Source organism: Zonotrichia albicollis, chromosome 2 (assembly GCF_047830755.1).
Source record: "Zonotrichia albicollis isolate bZonAlb1 chromosome 2, bZonAlb1.hap1, whole genome shotgun sequence".
In the NCBI taxonomy this organism is placed as follows: domain Eukaryota; kingdom Metazoa; phylum Chordata; class Aves; order Passeriformes; family Passerellidae; genus Zonotrichia; species Zonotrichia albicollis.
Genome location: NC_133820.1, coordinates 16,760,121 through 16,776,472, shown reverse-complemented (window position 1 = coordinate 16,776,472; position 16,352 = coordinate 16,760,121). Strand labels below are relative to the sequence as shown.

At 43.9% G+C, this 16,352-nt stretch overlaps 1 protein-coding gene across 3 annotated transcripts in view; it reads right to left on the bottom strand.

The window, feature by feature from the left end:
* Positions 1-15,143: 15,143 nt before the first annotated feature.
* The window catches only part of PKNOX1 (PBX/knotted 1 homeobox 1), a 36,251-nt gene continuing 35,042 nt past the window's right edge, over positions 15,144-16,352 (bottom strand). For all 3 annotated transcript variants that reach the window (XM_074534387.1, XM_074534393.1, XM_074534403.1), the window contains exon 12: positions 15,144-16,100. In XM_074534387.1, the coding sequence (XP_074390488.1) occupies positions 15,889-16,100 (212 nt within the window). In that variant the 3' untranslated portion in view covers positions 15,144-15,888. The remainder of the gene's footprint in view (positions 16,101-16,352) is intronic.

Below are 16,352 nucleotides of genomic sequence, written 5' to 3'. Positions count from 1 at the left end.
ACCGTGCAGACACATAAATAGAGGTGCGGGCAGGAGCGGGGCTGCATCCCGAGGGATCCCAGAGCATCCCAGCATCCGTTCCACCCTGCAGGTAACCCGGGAGCCACGGGGATCGGGTCAGGGCTAGCCTGCATCCCCCAGAAGGGACGGGAGGATGGACATTTCCCCAGGGAACAGCGGGAACCCCGTGATGCTGCTCCCATGGAGTGGTTCTGCCGGGAATTGGCTCCGTCGGAGGTGCCCAATTCCGCTGCTGGGTGGAGTGGGGTGTTTTGGCAATGGATGGGAGTGGTGAGCTTGGGGTGTGAGAAATCTTCTCACACGCTGATGGTTAGAGGGGGTGTCCTGCTCTGTCTGTGTGGGGCAGCCAGGAGGGAGCTCTTGGGGAAGGAAGGAAATTCCTGTCCAGAAGAACCCTTTCCATGGGGAGCATGGCTGGGTGTGACGGTGTTCACAGGGGTTTCAGGTTGAGGGAAGAGATGAGGATCTGACTCCATGTTTCAGAAAGCTTGATTTATTATTTTGTGATATATATTACATTAAAGCTATACTAAAAGAATAGAAGAAAGGATTACCTCAGAAGGCTGGCTAAGAATAGAATAATAAGGAATGATTACAAAGGTTTGTGGCTCAGACTCTCTGTTCGAGCCAGCTAACTGTGATTGGCCATTAATTACAAAGATCCAACACGAGACCAATCACAGATGCACCTGTTGCATTCCCCAGCAGCAGATAATCATTGTTTGCATTTTGTTCCTGAGGCCTCTCAGCTTCTCAGGAGGAAAAATCCTAAGGAAAGGGTTTTTCATAAAAGATGTCTGTGACAGCTGGGTTATCAAGTAATGGCAGTCAAATAACCACTAGATTAAAATGTGTGAATGAAAGGAAGGGGCAGAACAACTCCAGCAAAGACAAAGCAGGCCTAAGTAACTTAAACTAGCGAAACCTTGCTTTAAAACCAGAAAAGCTCCAAAGTCTTTATTATTTTTTTTTCAAGTTGATAATGGACAGGGTCTGTGCTTTCAAGGTTTTTTTATTAATGGTTATGCAACTTGCAAATGTTTTTTGTTTAAGGAGATATTGAGAAATAACTGTGAGTAGTTGCATGCCTGCAAGAGTAGGAAATCGGGGTTATCAAAGGGTGATGACAGAAATGTAATCAAAGGTGGCAATGGGAGAAGAGACCAGAGCTGGAAGGACCCAGTGCAGGAAGGAAGAAGGTGGATTTAATACAGCAGGACATAAGGGGACTCAGAGGGAAGAGATCCAAAAAAATGCACTTAAAGGAAACACTGGATCTTAAAAAAAAAAAAAAAAAAAAAAAAGGAGTCCTGAGCCTTTAAACAGGAAGAGGATTCAGCATGGGCTGCCAGGGGCTGTGCATCCAAGGTGTGAGTGGAGGAGGGAGCAGGGACAGGGAGGGAATTTCATGCCAGGAATGACTCTATGATAACAGGCTGGCCAAAGAAATGGAGAAGACAAAGGGGTGAGTCCCACAGGAATGCCCAACACTGGAGACATCTTCCTTAAGGAAAAAAGGTTTTTTTATATTTGAAATAGAGATGGAGTGACCCCCTTGGCTTCCTTTGAAGGAGTGAGGTGGCTGGAAAAGGCAGGCAGTGAGTGGCACAGCAGGACAGGCTGGGAGCTGACACCCAGACCTGCAGCAGCCACAGGACAAAGCACCAAAGCAGACAGAGCTTCTGTGAGCCCTGCTTCTGCCCAGGCCTGCATGCCTTCCAGAACAATTAATTACTCATTTAAATGTAAATTATTAGCACCAACACGAGGGTGAACAAGTCCCATTTGCCATGGGGCAGCCATGCCAGGGCTCAGTGAGGGCTGCAGGGTGGGCTGTGCCCAGCAGTGCCCACCTGAGTGACCCCTGGGGATGGAGGGCACTGGGGCAGGGCCAGGATGGGCTTTGGGGGTGAGAGAATCTGATTTAGAGCAAACCCCCCTGGTACCTGGTTTAGAGCAAAGCCCCTCGTACCTGATGCTGTTGAATCAGGGACAGAAGGAAAGACTACAGCGTTCAGGTGGATCAGAGGGCACACTTTAATGAATGTAAAGGGTTTTTTATAGTGTGACTTGCTAAAGTGATCCTTGGTTGGTCTCAGAGTAGGAACATCTCCACACCATTGGTGACTGTGGAGAGCACACTGTGAAGAACCAAAACTATAAAGAATAGTTACAGAAAGAGAGATAATAATTGCTTTAATTCTTCCATCTAAGATTTCCAGGTTAGGGAGAAATTCTCTGTTCTTTCTTTGAACTGAGAATCTGCACTGGCAGCTGTGGGTGACCCAACCTGCAGCCATGGGTTCCTCAAGGGGATGAGGCTGATCCCCTTGGCTTTAACCTGTGGAGGGGCCCAGGAACTTCAGTGTGACACTCCCTGCATGATACGTGTTCAGTGTGACACTCTGTCTGTGTGACAGTCCCTGCATGTGGCACACCCTGTGTGTGTGTGACACTGTCTGCGTGTGCCAGTCCCTCCGTGTGACACTCCCTGTGTGACAGTCCCTGCGTGTGTTACTCTGTTTGTGTGTGACACACCCTTCAGTGTGACACTCCCTGCCTGTGCCACACCGTGTGTGACACTCCCTGCGTGTGCACTCCCTGCATGTGCCACTCCCTCTGTGACACCTGCTCCCCCTTTTTCCCCTCAGAACCAGCCATGCCTCTCCCCGCCGCGCGCCTCCTGTGCCTCGCCTCGCTCCTGCTCCGCATCGCGTCCCCCAAGCCCACCTGCGACCCCAGCGCCGCCTGCCCGCCGTGCCCCGAGGGCGGCCCGGAGGCGACACCCGGTGCCACCAGCCCCTGCTGTGCCCCGTGCCCGCCGTCCTGCCCCTGCCCGCCCCACCTGCAGCCCGACTGCGAGCTCCACGGCTTCCCCGGGGGCCGCGTCCCCGCCGGCCGCTCCTTCTACATCGACTTCGCGCGGCGGCTGTGCCGCTGCGGGGACAGCGGGGACATCGCCTGCAGCACGCTGTGCCCGCGGCCCGAGCCCGCCTGCCGCGCCCTGGGCAGCCCGGTGGCCGATGGCTGTCCCCGGTGTGTGTGCTACGGCCCCGAGGGGATGGCGGTGCCCGCCGGGGCCTCCGTGCGCAGCGGGTCCCGGCAGTGCCGCTGCCCTGCCCTGGGCGGGGACTTGGAGTGCGCGGAGCCCCAGGAGTGAAATTCGCCTCGCCCGGGTCCCTCCGGCAGCGAAACCTCTGTGACCGTGCTCACAGGGGGCCGAGGGAGGGACGAGGAGCTGACTCCATGTTTCAGAAGGCTGATTTATTATTTTATGATATATATTGTATTAAAACTATACTAAAAGAATAGAAGAAAGGATTTCATCAGAAGGCTCATCAAAAGAATGATAACAAAAGCTTGTGTCTCAGAGTCCAAGCCAGCTGACTGTGATTGGCCATTAATTAGAAACAACCAACACGGCCCAATCACAGATACACCTGTCGCATTCCACAGCAGCAGATAATCATTGTTCACATTTTGTTCCTGAGGCCTCTCAGCTTCTCAGGAGGAAAAATCCTAAAGACAAGATTTTTCAGAAAATATCATGGCTACACAAAATCTTCCTGGGCTTTGGGGTACCCTTGCTGAAAGGCTTTGAGAGGAATGGCAGATTTTGTCTTTACAAGCTGTGGGTCTGCTGGTAGATAAAACTGGCACTGAGAGATGAAAGAAACAATGAGGAGGGTTCCACTGATTGGTGAATGGGATAAAATAATAAGGTAAAATAAACAATGGGGAGAGTTCTGCTGGTTGGTGAATGGGATTCCACTGATTGATCAATGGGATTCCACTGATTGATCAATGGAAAAAGAGATTTTGCTTTTACAGATAAACTTTAGGGTTGGCAGATAAATGAAATTGGGTGTTGAAAGGTAAAAGAAATAATGGGGGGAGAGGCTAAGTTCCATAAGAATTAAAAATGAAAAGGAAGGGTTATATGTTAAAGGGAAATCTCTGGTATCAGGCATTCTGGGCAGTCCGTGCCTCTCAAGTACCCCAGCCAATGGGGAAAGACAGAAGTGAAATTGGGATAAAAAGGAGGCTGCATCCTCCAAAAATTTGAGAGACTCCAGGGGAATGCCCCATGGCCTCTGCCTTTATTCCAATAAAGTAAAAGGACTCCTCTGTCTCCTTTTTGGACCCTTTGAGCAGCTTCAAAGGGGGAGATGCCACATTCTCTGTCATTCATAGGCCACGACAAGGTGTCTGCAGGGGCTGAGCTTGCTTGTGAGGTTTGTTCCACAGGTGCAAACTGGCTGCTGCTGGCGTGTAGCAGGAGGAAACACAGCTGTTTATTTATTTGGAAGGTGATTCTGCTTTTGTATGTGTTTGTGTTTATATAGGCTGTTTATATTAAACTCTCAGGATGAACTTCCTCCCAGGTGCCAGGCTTTGCTTTGATATATATAAATAAAAACACAGAAATAAATATATCTACATATAAACCCCACAGCTTCATCAGGCTGTGTTATTAACACATGCTAATTGTTCAAGGGTTGAATAAAATAATTGTTTTGTTGTTTAAGGATTGAATAAAATGAAATAATTGTTAATTGCTTAAGGATTGAATAAAATAATTGTTACCAGTGAACTTTTGAAGACTTACTAATAAAGACACACATATTTTCCTCTTGTATTAGCTAATGCTACTTGGGCCACACAAGGCTCTCTCCAACCACCTTGGCTGGTGGTACAGCTGGATACATTAAGTGGGTCTCTTGGATTATTTAAATTTTCTTCTCTTCTGCTCTGTCTGATGCTGCTTGACTGCAAAAAAAAAAAAAAAAAACCAAATAAACCCCAAAACAAATAAGCATCAAAAAAAGCCAACAAAAAAAAAACCAAAAAAAACCCAAAAAAACCAAAAAACAGTGAGCAGGTGCTTTTCAGGTGGAGAGTGAAGAAAAGGTTGGAGGAAGCAGGTGAATTTGGGTTTTGGGATGCAGCAGGGGTCTCCATTTTTTGGGGAAGGGACCTTAAGCATCATCCAGTTCCAACTCCCCTGCCATGGCAGGGACACCTTTCGCTGTCCCAGGTTCCTCAGAGCTCCATCCAGCCTGGCCTTGGGCACTTCCAGGGATGGAGCAGCCACAGCTGCTCTGGGCACCCTGTGCCAGTCACCACCCTCATAGTGAAGAATTTTTTTCCATATATCTAACCGAAATTTCCCTTCTTTCAGCTTGAAGCCATTCCCCCTTGTCCTGTCATGCCAGCCTCTTGGAAATTCTCTCTTTCCATGTTTTTGTAGATCCCTTCAGGCACTGGAAGGCCACAAGGAGGTCACCCCCAAAGCCTTCTCTCCTCTGGGCTGAGCAATCCCAGTTCTCCCAGCCTTTCCTCACAGGACAGCTGCTCCATGTTCCTGTTGCAGGGAAGGGGGTTTGACCTGGCAACGCTTCACCCTCTTCCCCGTTCAGTGTAAAAATCTCAGTTTTTAGTGAGGTTAAACTCATTGTTCACCTTCCAGACAGACACCAGACATCCCATGGTGTCCACCAGCAGCACAAGAAATTCTTCCCATGGCAGGTTTGTAATTATCTGCTGTGCAGGTATTTACAAATTTACAAATTCTCTAGGTATTTACAAATTACACATCCTCTATGCCCTTTGTGAGGTGAGGGTGTCTGAACCAATGGGGTTGGCTCCCTTTTGTGTCTGCCAAGAATTTAAGGAGATCAGGATGAGTTTACAAGGGCAGTGATGGGTTTTGCAGCACAGGGATTATCCAGAGGGAGTCAGGAGGGATTTGGAAAGGCTCCTCACTGCCTGGGAAGGCTGGTGGGCTGCTGGGCTCGTTTATCCTTTGTCACACATCTTATCTGTCTCAGGGCTCCCTGCTTTGTGTGACTGATAACCTTGGGGCAGGGGGAATGACCGACAGATGGGCAGCCCCTGCATAATATTGGGATTGTCTGCTGTGCCCAGTGTCAGCACGGGGACAATGAGAGAGTTATTGGCCAAATATCCCTGCAAAAAGGCCCCTGTTGGCTCCTTTGCAAGCTGCTCCTTGGAGGTGGTGCAGAGTTTCTTTGCTCTGATGTGAAATACCTTCTGTCTCCAGGATCTCTGTCAGCATTTCATCACACTGAAAGCAGGAGCTGCATTATTTTACTTTTACCATGAACAGCACAGGGAAAAAATTGAAAACTCACAGTGACCAGTTGTCAGAATTTATTCACTTAAATTGAATGTCCTGGGGTTTGGCATGCTTTGTTTGAGTGGGTGTTGTCCTGGATTCTCCAGTATAAATCCCCCAATTTGGACACAGTATTGCTGGTGTTATTTGTATTTTTCCAGATCAGATTTTCCCCAGTCTGGGCAGTTTTGTGGCTGCTCCTTCCCGTGGTCACTGTCACTTTGCACCACAGCCAGGCACATGTTTGCAGGGAAGGACTGTAAATGTTTCTCAAGAGCAAAGGAACACAGAAACTCCTGTGCATCCCTAACTGAGCCCTGAGAATGAAACCAAAGCTGAAATTTGCAGCTCTTAAAAAGAACTCATTTTGCTCATGGAGCAATCAGGTTTTGTTTTTTTTCTCTTTTTTGTAAAGGATCATTACTGATGTTTAGTTAGTTGTGGAAGCGAGAGGGACTTTCCTCATCCTGTTAATCATAAAACGGTTGATTTAAATAGATCCATGCTTTAGCCCTCAGTCCTGTTACGAGCCCTCTCAGTTCCTGCCTCCTGAGGCTGTAAAACATTAAAATATTCATGAATGAAAGCCCATCAGGAGGCTTCCTTTGGGCACAGCTCTGTCAAGAAGTTGAAGTGTTTGCCCAAGTCCTTCTGCCTTTTCCAGCAGCTGCCAGAAGTGAATTCCTCAGGTGGAGTTCACCAAAAACAGCTTTAGCACCCAGACTACATTTGCAGAGCCCAGTGTGGGGGCCTGGCTGCTTGCCATTTGGTTTTTCCCCATGAGAAATCATCCATGGCAGGTGATTTCTGATCAGGATGAGAACAGAAGTTTCCTAGAGGACCCCCTAATTAAATTAGAACATGGTCACTCACTATTGGTAATGGACTGAGCACATCCCTCTAGAAATAATTTTTCTTTGAAATTTGGGGAAAAGGAGAGAGGTAACATTTGACACTTTGAATGTGTCATTATTGTCATTTTGTGTCATTTTGAATTTCATTCTAAGAAATGTTAAGCTGCCCTGACATGCCAAAGGTGCAGTGCATTTATTAACAGCAAATTGCACAAGGATGGGAGCCACACACACACACACACACACGCACACACAGAGAGAGAGGTGTATTTGGGCTTTTATGATTTAATAGGAGTGCTCAGGGCTGGGAACAAAGTGGGGATTGGTGAAAGGTTGGGCTCTGTGATCTTGGAGGTCTTTTCAACTTAATTGATTCTCTTCTATGATTTAGCTTCAGCATTGTGCATCTCCACTAAAACCAGTTTTAAAAATCATTCTGATACTGCATCCATAGCAGCACCCACAGCTCAGCTCTCCAAGGCTGTTGGGCTTTTTCCAGCAGCTGGCTTTGAATCCTGGAGTGATTTGCAGAGTCATTACTCATGGCTATTCACAGTTCAGAAGTTCAAGAGACACAAAAAAAAAGTCCAGGGTGTGTGATCAAAGATTAATTGTTGCCAGTTTCCAAAGAAAGGAAGAAGAAAGAAAAAAAAAAAAAAAAACCAAAAACCAAACAAAACAAAAAAATCCAACAAAACTATAAAAGTCCAAAACCAGTTGTTTGAAAGCAGAATGGAGGATCTTAGAGGAAAATTATTGTTTCTGGAGCTGCTCAAAGTGTCCCTGTGTGTACAAGTGAGTCAGGAACATTGTTTCCAGCATCTGGAAAGTTGGGAGAGCAGCACAGGCATTACCTAACACATGCCAACCCAGTTCCTCAAAACCTTTGGAGTTTTGCCATTTTGAATTTCATTTGATGATGATGCTTAAAATTTTCAAGATATTTCAGGTCTGGATCAAGCTACAGTACTGAGTTAAGAAACTTAATCAGAATCAGCTGTGCAAAACAGTCCTTTTGTGTATTTAAAAAAAAAAAAAAAAAAGAAGTAACAGAAATATTCTCTCTCCTTCCTGGCCTTAATTGGGATCCTGCCCATGGAACCATATATATTCTAGGTATCTTAGAAAAATCAATATCTGCACAGTAATTGAATTTCTAATTATTGTAATTGCATATATCAGTAAATCCCCTTGTCTTTTCTGTGTGCCAGTCTCTGCTGAGAGCAAGGAGTCTAAACCTGAAACACCAAACAGGGCCATGAACTGAGCTGTGCAGAAACGTGAGGAAACAGAATTTGATGAATGGTAAGAAATTAAGGGAAGTGCCCATAGTTTGTAGCTCATAGTGAGATGTTGCAGGAGAAGGGACACACACAACCCTCAAGATGAAAAGTCAGTCACTGGTTACTCAATCACAGAAGGTTGGAAAAATCCTCTGAGATTGAATCCAAGATGTTCCTGGTCCCCAGTTTGTCCCCAGCCCAGAGGTCTGAGTGCCACCTCCAGGCCTTCCTTAGGCACCTGCAGGGATGGGGGTTCCAAACCTCCCTGGGCAGCCCCTGGCAATGTTTAACAACCCTTAAATTGAATAAATTGCTGCTGCTGTCCCAGCTGGGCCTGCCCTGGCCCAGCCTGAGGCCGCTCCCTCTGCTCCTGTCCCTGTTCTCTGGCAGCAGAGCCCGACCCCCCGGCTGTGCCCTCCTGGCAGGGCCTTGTGCAGAGCCACAAGGGCCCCTGAGCCTCCTTTGCTCCAGCCTCAGCCCCTTCCAGCTCCCTCAGCCCCTCCTGGGGCTCCAGCCCCTGCCCAGCTCCGTTCCCTGCCCTGGACACGCTCCAGCCCCTCCAGGGCTCTCCTGCACTGAGGGACCCAAAACTGGACTCGGCCCTGGAGGTGTGGCCTCAGCACAGAGGGACAATCCCTGCCCAGCATGATCTGCATGTTTCTTCAAGACTTCCAAAAATGTAACTTGAAAAATTCTTGGATCTTAGCAAAAAATCATCAAAATTAATTTTTATTACCACAGACACATTTAGTGTTTGCTTCAGTTCATATTTAGGATTCAGGATCAAAATAATGGAAAATGTGCAAGGAATAATTTTCAGGAGTGGGCCCAAGGGCCTCAGCTCCTGCTTTGTGCCAGTGGTGACCCCAAAGTCCAACAGAGAAGGGAAATACCCACAGATGTTCCCTCATTACTTCACAAGCCCAAGATCATACCTCATTTGCATCAGGAAGAAAAACCAAACTTCACCTGCACAGGTCACATTGCTTTCAGATTTTAGGAGGGTACCAAAATGGTGATTTTTAATTCTGTGTTTTAAATACACAACAGATGTAATCCCTTATACCTCACACACTCTGAACTTGCATGAATTTATATATGGATAAATAAATATCTAATGTGTCCCAGCCATGTTGTTAGGTTGTTTTAGCAGAATCCTCATTTCGCACTGTGTATGTCATTTATTTTCCTTTGTTTTAGCTTTGAGGATATTAGTCTGGTTTTTATGAAGAGAGTTATTTAGGAACAGCCCTAAGCTGCAGACTAAAGGACTTTGTAAACTGATGCTCCACAAAAGCAAACCAGCTCACCAGTTATTTTCAGCTATTTACTTCTGATTCCTGTAATGGCTTCTTGAAGAGGGTATTTATCTCTTAGGAGGATTTGAAACCATCCAACTAAAAATACTCAATATGGAACCTAATTTAGTTGATATAATCACAGAATGGTTTGGGTTGGAATGGACCTTAAAGATAATCCAGTTCCAACTCCCCTGCCATGGCAGGGACACCATCTCAGGTTGCTCCAAGCCCCAGTGTCCAACCTGGCCTTGGACACTTCCAGGGATCCAGGGGCACCCACAGCTGCTCTGGGCACCCTGTGCCAGGGCCTGCCCATCCTCCCAAGGAAGAATCTTCTCTAGGATCCAATCTAACCCTACTCCCTCTCAGTCTGAAGCCATTCCCCTTTGTACTTTACAGGTGCAGGATTTTTTTTGTTTGTTAGGTTGTTTATTCATTTCAGATTAAGGAAAAGATTGCTCCCTGGCAGCAGTGGAGTTAAAATTATTTCCAGTTATATCACCAGAAGTTATTGGCCCTACTCTCAGACACCCCTCTAATGCCAGACAAGGAAATGATAAATACTCCTTTGTCTAGAGCACAAACTACTTGTCTATCCGCAGATTAACCCTTTAACCACAAAACATGATCCAAAATCTGCTCTCTTCCCTTCTGGAGGCACTCATGGGTGTCACCATGCCAGATGCTGGGGAAGAGACAGCAGCAATAAATAATGCTCCAGTGGGAATAAATAATGCTCCAGTACTCAGCAGAAGTAAAATCCAAGACTACCTAAATCTGATTTAATCTCTGCTGAGCAGGACTTGCTGGATATGAAATGAGTTTGAGATTCTTAGTTGAGAAGAATCTTGTAATAAAGGAGCTGCTCATTTCCTGAAGATTTCTGATTTGGTAGAACATGGTAATTTTAGAAATGTGTCAAAATCTGGCTAAACAAGTTAACACATGGGATTTGCAGAGAGAAAGTGTTTTCAAATAAATCACTACCATATATGCTTGGAACCATTATTTGGAGTTTGACGTCCATGCCATTTTAATGGATAATTTTGAAACAACAACAAAAAGAAAACCCCACCCAAAGTCACAAACATGATGGACTATTTATCTGCCAATTCCTTCTTTCATCCAAGCTGCTCCTGCATTACAAAAGTGTAATAAAAATCCCCACACTGGTAAGAACTAGTAAACATTTTTCTTCATTTGCATAAATAAGAAACCCCAAACAAATACAAGGGCCAAGGACTTTCCCTGGCCAAGAACTGGTTAAATAGTTTGAAACTATGCTCAAGATTTCCTGAAAACGTATTTGTCTTTCAGCCAAACAATACTGTTAAAGCAATGTAAATGCTTTGCTTCCAAAATGTGCTTTTTCTGTTCACAGAGAGCAGCAGTGTAAAAATAAATCATCCATGAAGCATATTCTCATTTTTAATTTCATCCCTTGATAGATCAGTTGCTTCAACATCCCTTAACAACCAAAGAGAGAAAAGTTAGAGGGTTCACATTTTAAAGATTGTCAATTGTACAGACCCAGTGCTGCAATCCTTGGGCAGGGCATGGGCAGCTTCTGTCACCACCTGAAAACACTGGATTTTATTAACACCAACTATGAGTCTTTATGTGTCTACAAGGCTGGAAAGGCATTTCCCTGCCTTCTCACACCTTGCTTTTCTCTGGCAAAACCAACAGCGATCACTCAGCAGGTCCTAAAGAACTAAGTCACAGAAAAGGAATGGATTTTCTATTTCCAGGCGACAGGAATGAACAAATTACCTATTTGGGCAATCACCAAAAAACACAGCAGTGCCAATTTCACTGCACTTTGCACTGGACCATCAGGTTCCTACAGGACTTGAAAATTAAACAGCCCAGAAGGTCTCTGAAGGAGTTGAGCATGCCAAGGGCAGGGAAAGGGGGAAGGAATCCATGCTGAATTTGGCAAAATGAAGCTGCTTTTGTCCTCAGCAGAGGGAAGAGCAAAGTGCATCCAGCTGCTGGTTGGGTGGTTTGCACACCACAGTCACACGTGCATGTTCATGGATCTGCTGTCTTCAGGAGGTGGTGAGAGCTTGAATTTATTAGGAAACCAAAACATTTCACTCAATTGTTTAACATGCGAGATTTTCATGAGGGAATGAAGGTTAGTTACATTTCCAACAGGATTTCAAAACTACATTTTGCCTGTTCAGCTCTAAGCCAAGTGTAAGGCTGAAAGGTTGAAGAGACTAATCAAAGGAACAGAAGGCAGAAAGACAATATCAATTCAGTACCTAAAGATGGGTAATTCACACGTTTTTGACATTTGTGTCTTGCATAGACAAATACTTATTCATTTTTTTTTCTCCCAAGACAACTCAGCTTCAGAAAACAAAATGTTAAATCAACTTTAATTACAATTAAATCATGTGTTCCAATTTTGCAAAACACCAGGGTGTTGTGGATTTTTGTTTAAGTGCAACTATCATCCCTTGGAAAGGCTTTGTTTTGTCCCATGGGCTACCAAGTTCCTGAAGTCAGGAAGGTGGACTTGTGATTCTTCCAGAAACAAATCCATGGATTATTTCACAGAACATCTGAGGTGGAAGGGACCCACAAGGAGTCCAGCTCCCCAGGGAATGGCCCATGTGGGGATCAGAGCTGTGCCCTGGTGTCACTGGCACCAATCTGACCAACTGAGCCAAGCTCAGGCCAGGAGTTGGGGTTTGAGCCACGTGTGGTCCTATTCCACTCCAATATCCACGGACCTAAAGCTACTTTGGAAGCACAGGAACTGCGATTCCTCACTCAGTCTGCCTCCTGGCTGCATCTTGAACATCAAAAAAAAGATTTATTTGTTGCACCCCAGGTCACCATGAAATTCTGCCCTGCCAAGCCCTTCATCCGTACCCAAGTTTCCATGGAAAAGACCCAGGTGTGCAGGCAAGGAGAGCTCTCCAAATATTCCTGACACAGAGCAGGTACCAGGAGAAGGCAAATGAGCCTGACATGGATCCATGTGGAGCTTCCCTGAGGTCAGCAGGACTCCACTGAGACACAAAATCCAGATGGAGAAAACTTTCTGCAGAGCCAGAGCTGATTCTGAGCATTTTCTGACGTGATTATTTCTTTGTAACAGTCATTCAGAAACTTCTCCTGATCGTTTTGGAATCGATTTGCTGAACTGCAATGCATCCAAAGTTAATAAAAAACAACAGAAAATTGCCTTGCCTGTTCCAGGAATATTGAAAAAAATTGGACTGAGAACCCTGTTTTGGGTTAGAGTGAAAAAATATAAAAATTAAAAGTTTCAATAATTGTGTTTGCAGAAGAATCACATTGATTCAAAAACCAAATTAGTTCCATTGCATATGAAAATGACTTTAACTGTGGGCAGGGGGAATTATACAAAGACTCAAAGTCAGGTCCCCTGTAAAGACTTTTTAACTAATGTAAACATGTACCAAAAAAAAAAAAAAAAAAAAAAAAAAAAAAAAAAAAAAAAAGATAAAAAACCCAAAGTACTCTACTTGTTTTTTCTTCTTTTAAATTATGAAAAGAACAAGCACTTCCCTGGAGTTCACACCCACTACAGAATTCTCACTGAACTGAAAGAAAATATTTGAGTTTCACATGTTAAGCAATAGTTTTACACTGGTGAAGTCTTTTCAGTTTTAGGAATTCAAGCCCCTATATTTTTTTAATGTTTCTAATCTGACAGTGAAACTATTCCATATTCCCCTTTCACAGTAAACTCTGTCAACTTCAGTCTCCAGGAGTTGATAAAGTTGCTGAAGACAAGGTCATGTTTTGGAAGAAAAGAACTTCTGCTGCATATAAGGTGAGGGGAGTAATGATTTAAAATAAAATTAAAAAAAAAAAACTAGAAAATGGCTTCTTTCTGAAAAATAAACTTTCAGAAGTTTGCAAACCCTGAGGCCTGGTTGTTTCCAATAAAAACCCCAAACAAACCAACAAATATAATCTGCTATTGAATGGAGATGGTGGGGGTAATGGAGCACTCTTGGAGTTAAAAACAACTAAAAACAAAAATACAGAATCTGAGTTCCAGTAATCTGAGCTATCTTTTGTAGGGGCTGAATGCTTCCAAAGGAGCAGGATCTTTACATGGTTTGTCTTTTAAAGTGTTTTGGTGTCAAACTGGATTTGACAGCAGCCTTTGAGATAGCCATGCTATGTCAAAGCCTTCCTAATTCGTCTTCCATTATTCATTTCCTGTGCTGTTTATCAAACATGGCACATGAGTGGCAAAGCAGAGAAATCAGAAGAAAACAAACTCTTAGACATCACCAATCCAGTGGAGAGATCATGACAGCCCTTGAACTAAGGAAGATCCTCAGCCAGGAGTCAGTGAGAGCCAGAGCAGAAACACCTCTTGTGTTGAGTGAAAACTATAAAAAAGAAACCAAAAACTCCCAGTCACTGGGAACTCCTGTTATCCTCCATGTGTGTGTGGCAATGCCACTGAAATTTCCTCCTGAAGCTTTTCTTCCTACCAACTCAGCCTTGCCTTGGAAGACAATCTGCCATGAGCAGCCTCCAGCCACCTCAGCATGTCCAGCAGCACAATCCTTCATCCTCCTGGAACCAAGGGCACCTCAGCAAGTGCCTGAGGGTTCTGAGAAGCAGAAATTAGGTATTCAATAAATATCTGCATCTGCCAAAGGGCTTTGTTCAAATACAGTGCCTTAAGATTCTAAAGGTGACCACCTTTCTCCCTGTCATGTTAGAAACACACCCAGATTTGGTCAAAATCAGAAGGAAATTCTGGCTTTGATCTAAGCCAACACTGTGACAAATGGACAGGGACAAAAGAGGGTGTTGATCATAGCATGAGGCTCTTGAGTCTCTTATTTGTACTCAACAACGGGAAATACAAAGTTCCAAAAGCAAGTGTTCATGGATAGACAATCACAGACTTCAAACTTTGGGAAAATGAAAGAAATGAACTGTTACCACAACAAAAAAAAATCCCAAAACAAAACAAAACCAAACCAAAACCCAGCTGTTTTTTATCACCAGCTCTTCATTTTTTAAATGACACACAAGGATTTCCTACTCTAACAAAGCCTGCTGTATATTCTGGTAGTAAACTTCAGATCTGGAGAAATTTAATATAAATCCAGGTTATATTTTTCTTTTTGTATTAGGGGAAAATATTTCAAATGCAATAAAATAGCAGAATTCATGACTGTATAGTAGGCAACTTTTCATTTTTTTAGATTCAGTTGTACAAACTATAAACTGTTAAATTTCTCTAATAATTGGAAAAGTTGTGGGTATTTCAACTTACTTACCTGAATATTCATTTAGCAAATATTTTCAGATACAAGTCTAGATACAGAGTTATGCAATTTGAATATTAGTTTACACATAATATAAATCAATGTTTGACAATATCAAAATCCCATCAAACAGTGGGCCCTTCTTATGCTATTATCAAATATAGTATATCACTGTGGGATAGCTGAGAATCATAGAATGCTACTGTAGGCTTGTTTATTAAATTGGGTCAATTTTCAGACCTTCCAAATAGGAATACTAAACATTTATTTTTCCCCTCTGGAAATTATTTTTTTTTCCTCCTGCTTAATACAGTTGTCATCCCAATTTCTAGTGAATTTATAAAAATATTTTTTTTTTATCCAATAACCCCAGCAAGGTAAAAATAGGAGTTTTTATAGCAAATGATAAACAGGCTCACGGACTATGAGAGAAACTAAACTTATTTAAATTGCCATACATTCTCTACTGAATCACACATCAACAGTTCCTTTTTATGTGTGTTGCTGTCCACCTCAGACTAGCAGTTTTTAAGGTGCAGAAGCATCTTTCAAATATATGCATCTAACTCAATAATCAAGTTTCACACACTAGTGTCACATGCTTTAAATTTACATCACCTGCCCATCAAAAGCTGTGTTAAATAACAGCACTAATTGAAACTGCATAATTCATCAGAAACTGCAGCACTTCCAATTCAGAGAACAAAGGGGTGCTTACGTGGTTCTTTATATTACTAGATATAATTTTCTGAAATAAGGAAAGGAAAATAAACAAAAAAACAACAAAAAAAAAACCAAACCAAAAGACATTTGAAAGAAGTTGCTGCACCTGCAAAAACACTCTTTAAGCTTACTATGAAATACAAAAAAGTGCACCCTTCTATATCTACATATAAAACATATTAGAAATAAAACTTGTGTAAAATGTTTGCTGTGCAAACTATAAAAAGTCAGTCAGTCAGTCCATTCTTTTTCCTAAGTGTTTTTTTCCTCCAGGCTCTCTGGTTCCTACTGCAGAGAGTCGCTGTTGTCCAGGACCAGCCCGCCGATGTTGGCTGTCGAGAGGTCGCCGCCGTCGTCGTCGCCGCTGTCCACGGACTCGTCCTCGCTCTGCCCGCCCATCATCACCTGCTGCACCGCCAGCGTGGCGCCGTCCGAGGACAGGGACTGCAGACTGTCCACGTTCATGTTCACTGGGGCTGTGATGGTCACGACAGCACCTGCAGGAGGCACAACCACAGCACTTCAGCACCGCTCTGGCCTTCTGTTTATGGGGCTTTTTGCTAATCAATGGCTACCACAGAACTAATTATCTTTAATCAACAGTTACCCAACACAGAAACTCAAGGAACTATACTAAAATAGAAGATAAATTGTTTCTATCCTTTTGCACTAACAGCATTTTTCCCCCACCTCAGAAGGAAAAAATCTCCAGACAGCACAACAGATGTATGTACCCTTCAGGATCTTAT